The 17292-nt window shown below is 38.2% G+C and overlaps 1 protein-coding gene across 1 annotated transcript; it reads left to right on the top strand.

Moving 5' to 3' along the window:
• The first annotated feature begins 823 nt into the window (after positions 1–823).
• LOC144447969 (phenolphthiocerol synthesis polyketide synthase type I Pks15/1-like) lies at positions 824–16848 on the top strand. Its single transcript, XM_078138092.1, has 5 exons — positions 824–1014; positions 6107–6240; positions 7534–9026; positions 9501–9594; positions 10909–16848. Exons 1-5 carry the CDS (start codon positions 824–826, stop codon positions 16554–16556), a joined length of 7560 nt encoding a protein of 2519 aa, XP_077994218.1. The 3' UTR covers positions 16557–16848.
• The last annotated feature ends 444 nt before the right edge of the window (positions 16849–17292 follow it).

Here is a 17292-nt window from a genome sequence, read left to right as displayed (position 1 = left end):
TAATATTCTGTCTGTGTATCTGGTTGTCAGATATCACAGGATGTATGGTCACTCGGTAAATAATACAGGGCGTAGCCGGTCTGGGGTCTACTGCAAGTCATTCTGTAGATTAGTTCCCGAAGCCATGTTACATTGTCTATTGTTACATTATCAATTTATTTGCATGAGTGTGTACATCATAGTTTATAACGCCTTATAAGGCATCAACACTGTTAATGCAGTCATGGAAACTACCTTAAGTTATTTGGCATGATTTGCGTCACAGGTTTTCATATATTTATTCTGTTGGGAGACTTTGCATCAGTTTGTAAGCTACGCTCATCAGGCACAGATCTCTGCGAGCACAGGTATAAACTTTCGATCATCGTCACATCTCAGGTACGTAGATTTTATTCATCTTATTTTATTTCAACGGGAAATATTTTGAATTTCTCTCTCGTGAAGAGTTTGTACGAAGGGGTTTTATTTGAAAAGGAAGAGAAAACAACACAGTCACCAGGATATAAAAAAAAAAGCTTTGTAAGAAATTTCCCCTTACATGCTGCAGATGGAACAATGTATAGTTGATAGTTTATCTGTCATTTTTGATGAAAATGGACTTTATTTATGTCAATTCAGTCCGTCTTCAATACCTTTTCGTTGTATACTTTCGGTTTCGTAAATTGGCGCACGTAAATTTGAGTTCATGTTTCCAACCAACAAGTAACGACATAAATTACGTCTGAAAAAGACGAAAGAGAAGTTTTTTTACGGTTCACAGTAACTATATACGTGTATACATTGTTAATGGTGAATACTTGCATTTTTTTACTTGTAGTCTAGTATGGGGGCTTCGGTCAGCAGACCCATTGCCCGGCGAAGTATCGCCGATGACGACCCATCCTTACCACTGAGTCGAAAGGTTGCCATAGTTGGTATCGGCTGTCGATATGCAAATGGAGTCGACAGTGTGCAGAAGTTTTGGGAGATGTTAGTGGAGGGGATGGATTGTACTGTGCCACCACCCGAGGACAGGTGAGTAAAAGTTATATTTATGAATAATTTACAGGTTCACTGCTAGGTCAAATGATCAGTGCTAGTGCAGTGTACATTTGCGTCTTTAAGCCTAAGGCGTGAGCTATCCGACTGTGCAGTTTTCAGTAAAAGTTACACTGTGTTGAAAATTCGCACTGGAAATCAGTACATATATTCAACTCGTACTAGAAATCAGCACATTATATATTCGAGAAATACTGATGCGTTAACGGCAGTCCTCGAAAACAAACAAGCAAACAAGCAAACAAACAAACAAACAAACAAACAAACAAACAAACAAACAAACAATCAAACAAACTCTGAACTAATTACAAGTATATCAAATCGTGTGTTCATGAGAGCAGTAACGTCGTTTTAAAAATGAAGCAAATTCAATCTTGATAAACCGTTCTACTGCGTTCAAGCCTGAAATCTATCGTTTACTATGCTTGCCATCAGTATTCTGTTCCTGTGACCCCGCATCTGACCAAGAGAAACCTGTTTCTTACGCGATATTATCATGATAAATTTGTGACGGCAATTCCAACTACTGCGCATGACATAGACTCTATACATTTTTTTGGTATCATAAATTGCAAATAAATTAAGTCTGAAAAAAAGAGAAGTTATTTTACGATTTACAGTAACCTGTAGTAGAGCCTATATATTCTCACCTGAGTTGTTTACGATTCTAACAGAGTTTACAAAACTTAACTATTTTGACGGCCATGGCGGAGGTGAATGGAACGTGGAGGACGAGCAACTATGGGCAAACAAACCTCGAACTTACTCTGTACTATAGTTAGGAGCAGCAATTTGTCCCAACGAATGAATAACTATTTAGTTGCCTCGAAAGTGTGAATAATAGCAAGTAAAAGCGCCACTCTGTGTGAAAAGTACGAGCCAATGATATACAATATGTTACGGAACTTGATGACATACGACTTTGGAATGCGGATCTAGCAACATGTACATGCTTAAATGTAGAACCACAATAAAAGATCGTCTTGCGTATTGCAAGGACAGAGAAACTTACAGCATTGTTAAATGGGCCCAGGGACGTCAGCAAAGGGATACTAGACATGACGTCATTTGTCATGCGCAGTGAGGGTATTTCACTGTGGTTTCGTAGAAATAACGTATAATGTACGATGGTGAACTCTAAATACAAGATTTCATCGATCAGCCCACTGAGCTACGCTTCATCACACCGCACTTAGTGTACCAGATCCAACAGTGGCAGATAGGCTTTCTGTGTTTTGTGTGCAATTTGACCAGTCTGACTCAACACGCAACAATAATAACTGCTACATATGACATTTCCCTTTGCTTCAAAAATTGATGTTAGCGGAAAAGAAATTAAATTTAAATGAACAACGACTGGGCCATGTAATCCAGGACCTTTACCAAAGTGTATAGACTGTCGACAGTCGCTCGCGCCTTTTTTTCCCTACGTTTTATCTAGACTTACGATCCGGATCGGATACTGATATCGAGGGCCGAAGTCATATTCATATTCATATTCATACTCATACTCATACTCATACTCATACTCATACTCATATTCATACTCATATTCATATTGATATCCATGTTCATATTCATACTCATATTCATATTCATATTCATATTCATATTCATATTCATATATAGCCTTATATCATGAAGTCGTGTACATAGTCGACTGAAAACAAACACTAAATACTGGATTTCCCATAATGTGGGTAACACACTTATTAGTCTACGATGGAATAGATATCAAAATGAGTTTTGTAAACAGTGATATACAACATTCAAGACAAACCACAAGAGTTTTATTTTCGTTACGTTAGCGGAAATATATGCGATGGTCTGATAGTGTGAAACAATGAAAACAGATACTTCAGATAATACAGATGCTACGGAAACACAAAGCATTGGATTCCCATCAACATTAAATTGAGCAATAGAGTAGTGAATACCTATTTCTGTTGTAATCTGGGGTCATAAAATGAAAGTCTAGTTGCTGTACGTTTTGCTTGATTTCTAGATGCTCTCTCTCTCTCTCTCTCTCTCTCTCTCTCTCTCTCTCTCTCTCTCTCTCTCTCTCTCTCTCTCTCTCTCTCTCTCTCTCTCTCTCTCTCTCTCTCTCTCTCCACCGTATAAATATGGCTTACTTCAGCAAATGCCACATTTACCACCAACAGTGGTAGTCTAATGATATTAAGGAGTTGATATCAAATGATGACGTTATCACGTTCCCACATGACTTATAAAGACTGGAGGTTGAGTTTGTAGTAAACTAGTCTTAGTTACCCAGACTCTCGCTGTTGGGGTCTCTGCCTACGAGACCTTTCCAAGCCTTGTAGAAGAGCGCCCAGCGGCGAGAGTCTGGGTAACTGAGACTAGTAGTAAACTGAACAAAGTAACCAATTGCAACAGATAATAATTATGTCACACAGTCAATAGGTGATAGATTACTTCTGACGTGCACTGTTCATCCTTTCCCCAGCAGGAGATTAAGCTAGATTTTCGTTAGTATTTGTTCGTTTGACTAGTGTGGAGAGAGATCGTGGAACATCGAAGAACCCGACGTATAGCAGCCTAGACTATAAACGGATCGATTGTCAACTGTTGAAAAGATCACATATCGATTGCACAGTAAAAATGCATTATAAGTAACACTCGGCTTATTTTACTTCGAATACGTTTTAGTGTCAAATCCCTAGCTGAATTAAGTTCCGGGTCTCTGAATATCGTATTTATTCCCATTCATAGAAAAAAACTTTCAAATGTTAAAGCGGTACGTACTATAGATGAAAGTGGTTATTTACTTTAGATGTTTTGACTAATAAAACAACTTAAAAAAACACATTGTGGAACAAGGTAGACCATTTCCACGTTTGTAACTCAATAATTGCATAAACAGTGTGTTATTACAGATAAGGAAGTGATCTATAAATAAACTGGGTAAACACACGTAATCGCACTACGTCATGTCCGGTTTGTGCATGTATCTATCATTTCCTCATACGATATATTCAAACATCAAATCTTTTCCTTGAAGGGGTTAGTGCCATGGGGGGCTAACTCCATTTTTGTGTGATTTTCCACTTTTTCGCAATTCACAAATTAGTTCATGTGTAAATTCTGATCTCCAAAAATCAAATTTCTGAAAGACAACCCCGACAAGTAAAAATGTGAATTAAAGTTGGCTCACAGCCAATTGGCCAAAAGGGTCTCGTGAAAAAAATGTTAATTTTGCTATTTTCTGAAATTCATATCCTTCTCAAAGGCCCTGACTACGTATCCGTTATCCAATAGTTCGCTGTTCCTTCTCTTATCTCCCCAAACATTGTTCTGGGTGAAGACAGATAATGCAATAAAAACGTGATTTAAATCTGACTTAGGGTTATAAGAGCCAAGAGCCTAAAATACAGTTTTGGTTGTTTGCTCATAATTGCATTTTTCTAGTTTAATATTCCTTATTACACTAACCCCTTCAATTTGTTGTCACAGTGTTACATGTGATGCAAAGTGTTTATTTGCTTGATTTCAAATCACTGCTTCAACGTACCCCGTATAACAAAATGTTAAACATTAAATTTTAAAATTACTTTTGCCAGATTTACAAACACATACTTGATCAAAGTTGTGTTACATTGTAAGGAAAAGAAACACTTGGTAAAGTAGTTTTATCTCGCAGAAATAAAAATTCACATTGCCGCCCTATCAAGTATAGGTGAAGGGACATCTCCATGTGAATACAACTGATCATCATTGTAAGGTTATCATCCAATATCAATTTTGAGTGAAGCTGATTGCTGTCAGGGGTTACAATACTGCGTTATTCTCACCGACAAAAAGTGATTTGACAGACAGACAGAGACAGAGACAGAGACAGACAGCGAGAGAGCAGGGTGGGGGTGGGGTGGGGCGTGTTCTACACGATTATAAATCGTTGAAAAACTCATTTTCTAAGAAAGAGATCAAACATATAATTTTGAAAGTCTATTCTTATATGTTGATTATATAGAAAAAATGATACCGAGGAGCCCTCAATTCGCCGCAAAAATGAAAATAAAACGATAAGTGCAAACAACTCTCACTTCAACACAGCAAATACTGAATAAGTCGAAGTTAACCTATTTACGACTCTGTTACATGTTATGTTATGTTTTACTATTTATTAAATGCCATCAGTAGTTTAACATATGATACTTTTAGACAGGCTTTCTGTATAGTGGTTTGTGTGCAATTTGACAAGTCTGACTTAACACGTAACAATAACATAGCTACTACATATGACATTTCGCTATGCTTTGAATGACTCATGCTAGCGGAAAAGAAAGTATTAAATGGACAACGACTGGGGTCTCTTGTAATCAGTAGGCCGATTACCTCTCTCTCGCTTACGTTTACACACAGGGGCAACGATCATGTGATTAATTGATTGATTGATTGATTGATTGATTGATTGATTGATTGATTGGTTGGTTTGTTGATTGATTGATTGATTGATTATTCACGATTGATTGACTGATTGGTTGGTTGGTTGGTTGGTTGGTTGGTTGGTGATTGATTGATTGGTTGATTGATTGATTGATTGGTATCAGTTAAACTTCATATTGGCAGCGCGTCTTAGCTTCTGGGAGATTATCTCACCGAGTCAACACCAATTGTATACTTTATTAACCGGTATTCAGGCAGTAATTTTCAAGTCTGGGACTTAGTTAGCAACTACGGGGTATTTTTAGTCATTTTTGTTTCAAAATAAAATGTGATATCTTACTATTCACTATGGCTTTTCTAAAAACAAGCAGTCACTGACAAAACTCCTACATTATAAACAGCTGTGATACTGTAGTCTAATATAAATGAGAATACAATGGCGTCATTTTATTCATATAATATGAATACATTATCACAGCAGTTTATACCATAGCAATGTTGCCAATGGCTACTTTGTCATTTCAACAATGCGGTCACAGTGAATTGTAAAATATAAGTGACCTTTTATATGGAAATAAACATGACGAAGAATACTAATAAGTTCATTGCAGACCATGTCCCTTTAATACAAAATTATTGTCCCTTTTACACTTACTTACAGGTATGACACCTCTCATTTTCTCTACCCTGGTGGTCCTGGCGACAAAGCACCTGGTAAAATGTACAACCGACGTGGAGGTTTCCTAAAAGGTGATGTCTATGCATTTGATAGGCAATTCTTTAAGATACCACCAGGTAAGAAAATGACAAAATTATAGAATGAATGGACTGACTATGAGAGTTCCCTCTAAATATTCTTAGGTGCACATGTTCATTAGGTCGACAAGGTCGTTGGGGGTACTTCTTAAGAATGAGAGGCACAGTTGTATTTTGAAGTAGTTTTCACCATTATAATAATTTTAATAGCCAAGTGAAGAAGACAGTGGGTCCTTGTATTACAGAACCAATGACAATTATTTATTTTGACCCCTGTGGTGTCTTTATTTCTGATTAAGCTGTCACTGACTAGTATAATGTAATTCACATTGTAATAAGTTGTACAAACCATACAGTATCATTGTGATAGTATGTAGACTGCGACTGCGTTACTAATTTGTTTATAAATAAGCCTTAACGAAGAGTGTGCCTCGGAAATGAAATCTTTTCAAGGTTTTCTGTTACTCTGTTCAAGAATACTCCACCATATTCTCAGTTAAAAGCAATAAAAGAATCTACGTTCGTCGTGCAATTTTTTTAAATAGAGGACAGGAGGACAAACTTTAGTTATTTTAGAATCCAATATGGCCGCCGACTACTGTGCTAACGCTATGTGAAAAGAACAGATTGATGATTTCCTTTAAAATGAGATAACTTGTTATGGAAACTTGATGATATACAAGTCAGTTAAGAGAATATGAATAATTACATAAATAAAAGTGAAAGGGGTCGAAAAATCGTTGTCTGCCAACTAATCTAGTCCAACCCCACCATGTGTAATAATAATGTGTAAAATTAGTTCTTGATTATTGAAGACTCCAAAATTACTTGTATCATTTCACAAGGACCATGAACATGATTTCATATAGCAAAGTTTGGCGAGAGTTATAGAAATTATTTTTTAGGGAAATTCTCCCTAAGCCACTTTCGACTTTAAAGGCAATATTACTAATCATTTAAAAGATACATATTTGTATTACTCTAAGGAGTGAGGATTAGGGTAGGGATATGAAGAGCTCCCTAACACAAAGTCTATTTGAAGCTTCACTTCTAAGAGTTTGAATTGAAAACTATTAATCGTCAAGTTATATATTTTGAGTTGGCAAACAAAAGACATTTGCAATAATTTCATTAAAGATAAGAATGCATAGATCCTGACAAACTGTATGAAAAGGCACAAAAAATAGTTCTTACCATGTACACACTTTTATGTCTTCCATGTAAGTTATTTACTCAGAACTTTAAAGTATGGCAATTAATGGGTTTTGTGTCAGGTAATGTCAGGGTCCCCCTGTCATTAGACTCACATCATGTTGATTTTTCTTCTTCCAGATGAGGCAAACTATCTCGATCCACAGATACGACTTCTTCTTGAAGTTGTCTATGAAGGCTTCGAAGATGCCGGTATACCTCCCTCTACAGTTCGGGGAAGTAACACTGGCGTATATGCTGGTATCACTGCTTGTGAATATGCCTGTAAAGGATCCTATCCAGTAGGGAACATTTCTCAGTACACAAACTCTGGTAGTAACTCTTGCATGGCTTCCAACAGAATTTCCTACGAGTTTGACCTGCATGGACCAAGTTTTTCCATAGACACTGCTTGTTCATCATCCCTGTATGCTGTACATCTTGCCTGTGAAGCAATCAGGAATGGAGACTGTAGTATGGCTGTAGCTGGTGGTGTCAATCTCCTTCTCTTACCCGACACAAGCATTGGTTTCTGCCAAGCAGGTATGCTGTCACCAGATGGAAGATGTAAGAGCTTTGATGCTTCTGCAAATGGTTACTCCAGGAGCGAAGGAGCTGGAGTGGTTATACTGAAACCACTACAGAAAGCTGTTGAAGATGGAGATCACATATATGCTGTGATCCGTGGGGGCGCACTGACAAACGATGGTCGTACACCAGGTATTGCGAATCCCAGTTATGATGCTCAAGTAAAGTTAACTGCAGCTGCCTACAGACATGCCATGGTGGATCCCCAAGATGTGCAGTATGTCGAAGCACATGGTACTGGTACTCAAGTTGGCGACACCACTGAAGCCAATGCATTAGCTGAAAGCATGGGGAAGATGCGTCCACTAGAAAAACGTCCGATGTATATAGGGTCTGTGAAGTCTAATTTTGGTCATACAGAAGGTGCTGCTGGCATAGCTGGTGTTATCAAAGTAGCTCTCTGCGTGAGGAACAAACATATCCCAAAAGTTGTCCACTTCAAAGAAGGCAATCCCAAAATAAATTTCAACAATGGGATAGCAGTTCCTGAATGCCTGATAAAATGGCCAAGTGCTCCTAAGATGTACGCTGGTTGCAGTTCATTCGGATTTGGTGGTGCCAATGCTCATCTTGTATTCGAAGGATACTGCAATGACACCAGCTATAATGACAAAAAGAAGATCCAGACAGAGATGGTTAACATCAGAGATGAGTTGATGCAATCACACTTCACTCAAATCCCCACGTTACTGACCATATCAGCTGCTACAAAGGAAACATTAGAACATAGACTCTCAGATTGGTTAATACATCTCGAAACCAAGATAAACAGTGATAGTGACTTCATCAACGCAGCTTATACCTCAGCATTAAAATCCCAACATCACGCTTATCGCGTTGGCATCGTTGCAAGGACGAAACAAGAGGCAATTCAGGAAATCAGAGATAGGTTAGAAAATATAGCATCACCAAACATGGCAGAAGGTATGGCACGTGAAGAATCTGATTCCCATGTAGTGTTTGTATTCTCTGGAATGGGAACCCAGTGGTGGGGAATGGCAAGACAGTTGATGATATCAATACCATCATTCTATGATACCATGAAGGTAAGGAACAATTTGGTATTTGTACGTAGATTTGCTGCGTGTTTTCGACAACATTGGAGGTTTACTGCAAAGTAAATTTTGACTTTAGATCTACATGGAATTTTTACATTCTAACATCGTAATCCAAGTGTATTTTGATAAATTATTAAAGTGTAAAGATATCAAAAAGAGGAGAAGATGAAGACGGCGATGACGACGAAAACAACAACAACAACAACAACAACAACAACAGTATCAACAACAACAACAACAACAACAGCAACAATAACAAAACCACAACCAACAAAACTAAGGAACAATCAAAAGAAAGTAAACTCAAAAGTTATGATAAGAAATAATAGTCTCGAAGAATAAATAAGTTGATCATCTCATAATGTTGGGATACAGACAATTGTTGTAATTTCCCTTTACAAATACATATTTATTACTGTTTATTAAAATAGTAAATAAATTGTTTATATCATCATTTTGCAGAAAATTGACAAGCTGCTAACAAAGTACGGAGCGAAATGGTCTTTATTGAGGTTATTGACTGAAGTAACCGACAGAGAAGTGATCAGTCAGACAGGTAAATATTCCACTGAATACATTAATATCATTCCATTACACATTTAGATGTAATTCGAAATAATTAAATATAAACACCCTATGATTATGAAGATGTAATTTTATTAATGTGTGGTTCCAATATCTAAAAAAAAACCTACTGCGTCGATTCTAATGAACCTTGCTGCACATCTTCCCTATGCTAATCACAAGAACTGATTAGATTTTGGTAAACATCTGATTAACATTGAATAGTGATTTGCATAATTGATGGTTTATTAATAATTATGCTATATCTTAAGAATGCATTCTTCAAATTCAATATACTTTGGTACACGCATTAACCAATACAAAGCGCACATGTCCTACAAAGTTTGTTGATGTAGCTTCTAGTTTTAATGAGTATTTTGCATAATTAATGATTTTCAGTAATTAAGCTATATCATAAGAATGCTCACTTCAAATGTTGCAATGTTTGGTATACACATCTCCAATAACAAAGCACACGTCTTATAAAGTCAGTTGGCATATTTATTAGTTTTAATGAGTAATTAGCAAAAATGATTTTCAGTAATTAAGCCATATATAAAGAATGCACTACCCAAATTCCGCAAATTTTGGTACCTACATTAGCCATTATAAGCACACATGTCCCATAAAGACAGTTAGCATAATATTCAGTTTCTATGAGTGATTTGCATAATCAATGATGTTTGGTAATTAGGCAGAATCTTAAGAATGCAAGCTTCAAATTTCATATTTTTGTATATTTTCTATGAATAAAACATAACAAAGCGCACATGTATGTAAAGTTTGTTTATGTAGCATTTAGTTTTAATGAGAAATTTGCATAAGTAATGATTTTCGGTAATTAAGCTCTATCTAAAGATTGCAATCTTCAAATATTATATACTTTGGTATCTTAATCAACCACAATGCATATAGTTGATGTAGTTTTTACGTAGTTTCTAATTGTGATGTGTAATTTGCATAAATAACTATTTTTGATAATTTGGCGATATCTGTAATTGAATGCAAGCTTTAAATTTCAATTAATTTAGTGAATGCATTGATGGTAAAGAAGTGCATGTGTCCTTTAATGGTTCATTTCTATAATTAATGATTTTGCGATAATTAGACGATATACAAGGTCAACTTGCATATGTTTCATATAATTAATTTTCCAGTTAAAGGTACATCATATATGATAGCAATAACCCAGATTTGAGCCTTCAAACAATGTATGTAGGAGCAAAAATCTATGGTTTTGTCTTTATGGGAGGCATTTAGTTTAAATCTGGTTTGACATATTGTTGCATGTGCATCTTTTTTTTAGAGGTTGCCCAGCCATGCATCTGTGCAGTGCAAATTGGATTGGTGGAACTATGGAGACAGTGTGGAATAAATCCTCACGCTATAGTTGGTCACAGTGTTGGTGAAGTTGCTGCCGCCTACACAGCCGGTTTAATGACATTAGAAGATGCAGTCAGAGTAATTTATAACAGAGGACGGCAGTTGATGCGTACCAGTGGGTCTGGTACAATGCTGGCAGTACTTCATCCTATAGATGAAGTGAAGAGTTTGCTAGAGAACAGTAGCTATTGTAATACTTTAGATGTTGCAGCAATCAATAGCCCAGATCAAATCGTGTTGTCTGGTGAAACAGGTGCAATTGAGGCATTCTCCACAGTCTTGAAAAATGATAAGGTGAGAAATATCATTTTGAAAGTGAATAATGCATTCCATAGCTACCAACAGGAAGCAGTCAGGGCTACCTTTCTAAAGAAAGTGAAGTTTCTCCGTGATCGTGCACATAACAAACACAACCAGCATGTACCCACCATTCCAATGATGTCAACAGTCACCAACGAATACATCACCAGAGAGGATGCCATGGACCCAAACTACTGGTACAAAAACATACGACAGCAAGTTAAATTTATGCCAGCAATTGAAAAGGTCATGCAGGAAGGCTACACCAACTTCATAGAGATTGGGCCACATCCAGCTCTCATGCCAGCAGTAACTGGTATATTTGCTGCTCACAAATCACGTCATTCCCAGAGATTCATCACTCATTCCCTGAAGAGACCACGTGACACAAACACACTGTCAGATGACCTCATGAATCTGTTTCAGTCCTTAGCCAAACTGTACGTTGAAGGCTGCCACATAGATTTACAAAGCTTGTTCACTCACACACAATGTGTAAAAAAGTCCATACCAATGTACCCATGGCAACGAGTGAAGTGTACCTCAGAAGTACAAGAGGGTATTGAAATATCTAAATTTCCGATGAAGAACCATGCTATGCTGGGAAAAAAGCAGAAGCTGTCCTCTCTGTCGAATTCTTCATCCCATGTATGGAAGTCAAAAATTTCTCTTGTGACCCTTCCATGGTTAAAAGATCACGTAGTACAGGGGAATGTAATCGTACCTGCTGCAGCATATGTTGAAACTGCATTGGCTGCTTATCGACAGCTAACCTTTCCTGGTGCAGAAATTCGACTGCAGAATCTTCAATTTGAACGGTTCCTATTTGCTCCATCGTCAGCACTTTCGTACACAACATTTGAAACCCAGGTTGATAAAGATGACGGTGATGTTGCAAAGCTGTATCTACGCAGTCACGACCCAAAATCAGACACATGGACTCAGCATTCATCTATGGAAATGAATCTATTTACAGCAAAGGAAGATGAACCCATGACGACACTGTCTTTAAACCAACTTAATGTTGACAACATCCAGCAGAGATGTCCTATCGTTTTGTATAAAGAAGAATTTTACAAGAGAGCTGAGGATTGTGGCTTTCTGCTTGGGAAGTCCTTCCACTGCAATTCTAAAGTCTGCTTCAATGTCAGTAAAAGTGAGGGCTTGTTCTTTGCAGACATGTCTGAAGAAGTAAGCAGAGAATCAAATAGATATACATTTCATCCAGCATATCTCGATTCGTTGTTCCAGGCCTTTGCAGTCCTGAAATCTGAAATTGATCAAGAAAAGGCAAAGGAAGAAAACATTCCTTATAATCCTGTATTTGGCGTCCCTCGTGTCATGAAAGAAATGAGTCTCAAAGGCAAAGTCCCTGAGAAGATAGTTAGTTTTATCAAGATGCATGATGGTGAAGGTGATGAATTCAAATTCTGTGACATCATTGCAGCAGATGCAACAACAGCCCAGGTTTTCCTCCAGATTAAGGGCTTCAAATTTGCAAAGGTATCCTCATCCACTGACCAACTGCTGCTGTGGAGCAACATATGGAAGAACGTCTCGAGCATTTCAACTGATACTATTCTCAAAGATGACAATGAAAATATGAGTAAAAGGAGATACCTCATTCTTGGTGATGATACTGGATTTTCACTGCAGTTGAAAAATCATCTTGGTCAAAATGGTAATAGTATACTTGTCATTGAAAGTGAAAGTCTCATTAGTGATTCCTGGCAGACAGAGGTCGAAGGTCACTGTGAAACATTTGGTCCAACTGATGTCGTCCTCACAACCTCATTGTGTGGCATTCAAGATGTTGGGGCACTCATGTCTTATGATACATTTGAGAAGACTCAGACTCTTGGTGGCATAATGTGTGTACAAGTGTACAATGTACTGTGTAATCTTGAAAGTGAACACCCGCCTTCACTGTGGTTAATAAGTCAAGGCGTTCAGGCAACACAAGGGGAAGAGGAAACAGTGCCTGCGATGACTGGAGTGCAAGCAGTTGGTGTTACTATAGTTCATGAAAACCCAGAATACCCTGTTGTCATGATAGATATACCAGTGCATCATGATGTCACAAAGTCAGCAAATATTGTCGCAAAACTTCTTCAAAATCCAATGGTAACTGAGAACCAAATTTCACTCAGGCCTTCAAAAGATAACAACCAGAGCTATGACATCTATTCTCCTCGGGTGATGGTACAAGCACAAAACAAGTTCAGTGGCAAAATAATTACACCAGTCTGGAAAATTGACAGCACAAACGAGAAGTCTTGGAGGGTAAGAAGAAATGAATTAGCACGAGTGGAGGTGATACGTCCAGGGAGGGTATGTGTTAAAGTAGAGAGTTTTCTACCAGTATTTGACAATGTAGATGACGAAGACAGCCATACTGTGCAACACTTTTTATTTGCTGGCAAAGTAACCCATTCTGATGAAATTTGGGACAATCTTGGCACAGGTAAAATGGTAATTGGTATTACAAAGAATACCATAACATCCAGCTTAGTGATCGATACAGATTCCCTGTGCAGTGTGCCTGACCAGGTCTCGCCAATAGTTGTCATATCTGCAATACAGCATCTCCTCATTCCATTTGTCAATATGAGTCGTCCAGATGGCGAATTTCGTCTGCTAATATACTCGCAAAGTGTGAATGATGACAAAACAACAGTTATTACAAGTATGGCAAAGTCTCTTGGTGTGCAAGTCCAAGTTGTTGTCCTAGGTTTCAATGGGGATGACGAATTATCCACAAGTGATTATTCATCTGGCAGTGAGAGATCAAGCCCAACGAATGAAATAGAAGACGAGTGGGACCTTATCATATTTTCTGATGGTGAGCACATTAAGCGAGACAGGATGCAGAAACTCTGTGCCAAGTTAAGACCAATTGGAAAGGTTCTCTTCTTGAGCAAGAAGAAGCTTGATGACAAAACCAAAGCTATTCTCCCTGCACTAGCTGGCGTTGTGGTAGCAAACTTTACTCAAATCATCATGAGCTTGGAGTCATCAACTTCTTTCAGAGGCCTGGCAAACCAGATGTTGCAGACACTAGCTACATCATCTGAAGACACTAGAAACATTTTGCAGAAAATGACAGAGAGTGTTTTGTTGTCAGAGGTATCTACAGAGAGAAGCATTTCGAAACCAGGAATGGTTGTGTTGGTGGATACTGAAAATGTGTCAATACCCCTCGAATTTGATGATGGAGACTTCAAATTAAACAAGAATGCATCCTACATCGTGACTGGAGGGACTAAAGGCTTTGGATGTGAGTTAGTTGAATGGTTGGTAACACATGGCGCTGGATACGTCATCGTTTTCTCAAGAAACCTAGTGCTTGAGGAAGAGACCGAGAAGAAATTCACAAAGTTGAGAAATGATGGTGCTGTAATTGAAGTTATGAAAACTGATGTATCAAACCACGACGCAGTCAAAGAAACACTGGAGAGCATCAAATCCAGCTCAGCAATACCACAGTTAGAGGGCGTGTTCCACTGTGCAGTTATTTATGCTGACACACTACTGAAGGATCTATCACCAGATGTATGGAATGATGTACAAGCTGTAAAGGGGTATGGTGCATTGCTGCTTCACCACCTCACAGTACATATGGCATTTCCGATAAAGCACTTTGTATTGGTATCTTCCATCATTGCACTTCTTGGAAATGCTGGTCAAGCAAATTACTGTGCAGCTAACACCTACCTTGCAAGTCTGGGCCAACTTCGTAGAAGCCAAGGGCTACCTGCAACTGTGATTTATGGTGGTGTTATCAACAGTACTGGGTTTGCTGTGAGACAAGGATTTGTAAGCCTCTGGGAAGAGAAAGGTGTGAAAAGTGTCACTCCAGCTCAAGTGCTCACAGTTTTAGGATCAATGTTGAAGTCGGGTAGCCATGCATTAGGTGTGACATCTTCTTTCAGTAAGGAGAAATACTTCAGAAAGAACAAACATCTAATTCTGGCCCATATGAAAAGTGGTAATAGTCATTTTTCTATATTCAAGAACCTTGTCACTGGGGCAGACAAGAGTCTACACTCTCAAGATGATACGTTTGCAAACAGGATACGCTCTGAAGAGCCAGGCCATGCTCTCGGTCTCATAGAAGAAGATCTAATGAAGTCTTTAATGAAAATCCTTGGAAGAAGTGATGATATTCCCAAAAATGTATCTCCATTCTCGCTGGGAATAAACTCACTGATGTCTTCAGAGCTAAGTTCGCTCATAGAAGAAAGCTTTGATGTTCTATTACCACCAGTAGACCTCCTGAATGACCAGGTGACAGTCATTGGCCTTGGTAAAACCATCTATAAAAAGATGATGAAAAAGAGTAGTGATGAGCCATTGCCAGACATTGCGACCTCCGAGAAGCAAAGCCCACCCCTTCTACTTGTCCAAGGACCCACACAATATGTAAAAGCACAACTGGTCTGTTTCCCACCTAATGGAGGAGGAAAATCTGTCTATCAAAGGTGGCATCCCGATTTGAACCAGAATGATGTGCAGACAATGGTATTGCAATTACCCGGATGGGAGGGTAGAGAAAAAGAGAAACCAATTCCAACCCTGAATGAAATAGTCTCTGTAGTTGGAGAAGAACTAAAACTTGTGTTACAACAAGGCAAGTTTGTCTTCTATGGTCATAGCATGGGTGGTTTGATAGCATTTGAAGTAGCCCATTACCTCTTGGAAAAATATGGTATGTGTCCTTCACATTTGTTCATTGGTGGCTGGTATGCACCATCTTTACCATATCCACATCCAACCGACTTCAACGTGCCTCTAACTGTCCTACACACATCTACCAACTTGTCTAAAACCCTGAAGGAACATGGTGCTGATTTCAGATTCATCGAAGATAGTGTCCTCCACAACAAAGCAGTGATGGCGAGACTTCTTCCATGCATAGAGATAGGATTGGAGGTCTGCAAGTCATACAAAAATCACCATACAACACGCCTATATTGTGGACTGACCGTATTCGTTGGGCGTAAAGATGAATTTGTCAAGCCTGACATGGTAGACAAATGGAAAGACGAAATTATTCCACAAGCCAAGTTCAAAAAGATCACCATCAATGGAAAACACATGTTCGTGGTTAGCTCGGCCCCATCATTGTTGAAGGAAATTGGCCACACAATACCCATGGCTGTGAATGGAATGAACCAAGATCAACTTCGTAAAGTAAAATCAAAGAAACACAAAAACAGTGACCAAAGTGATGGCCGCTTCGTACATGGTAATCCTAGCCAGTTTTACTGAAATCTCCTGGAGAAGTAATGGTGCTATCAACAATGGGGACCATGATCTTCAGGATATGATCATATTGAGTACAATAGGAAACATGGGTCCGCCAGAAAATAAGAGTACCACTTCGTCAGTCATTTAAGAATGACAACAGTTCAGGTGACATGCCTGTCACATTTTGCTTCCTGAATCAAAACTTTGAATCCCTCTCATCATAAATGTATCACTGACAAGTTTAGCTAAGTGTACGACAAATGTATCTCATTGTGTGTAAAATGCACATATTTTTTTGATATATTCCAGTAATCCTGTTTGACAACTCCTTCATGAGTTGAATTTATGTATGTATGTATGTATGTATGTATGTATGTATGTATGTATGTATGTATGTATGTATGTATATACACACACTAATCAGTTTCATTTAAACATATACAATAAACAGTAAAGTGTTTCTGGCCAAGAGGTTTCGCTCAGGCTTTGCTGAGCTACCTCAGTAAGCCCAATACATCATACTAATTATCGCTTGTGTCCAGTCGTGATGACAATGGTAATCAGAACAGTTGCTATTGTTTACGATTTATTCCAGTTTCTCCGTATGTGTTGAGTTATATATGTAGACTTAATTCGGGGAATACGTATGTTATGAGTCGTTACTCGGAGTTTCACGCTTCTTCTCCGATCATCAGTCGCCTGATGATCGCCTGATGATCGCAATCAGTCGCCTGATGATTGCATAGTGTGAAACTCC

The sequence above is a fragment of the Glandiceps talaboti genome, chromosome 17, assembly GCF_964340395.1.
Source record: "Glandiceps talaboti chromosome 17, keGlaTala1.1, whole genome shotgun sequence".
NCBI lineage: Eukaryota > Metazoa > Hemichordata > Enteropneusta > Spengelidae > Glandiceps > Glandiceps talaboti.
Note: the sequence above shows the minus strand (reverse complement) of the source record. Positions and strands in the feature narration are given on the sequence as shown.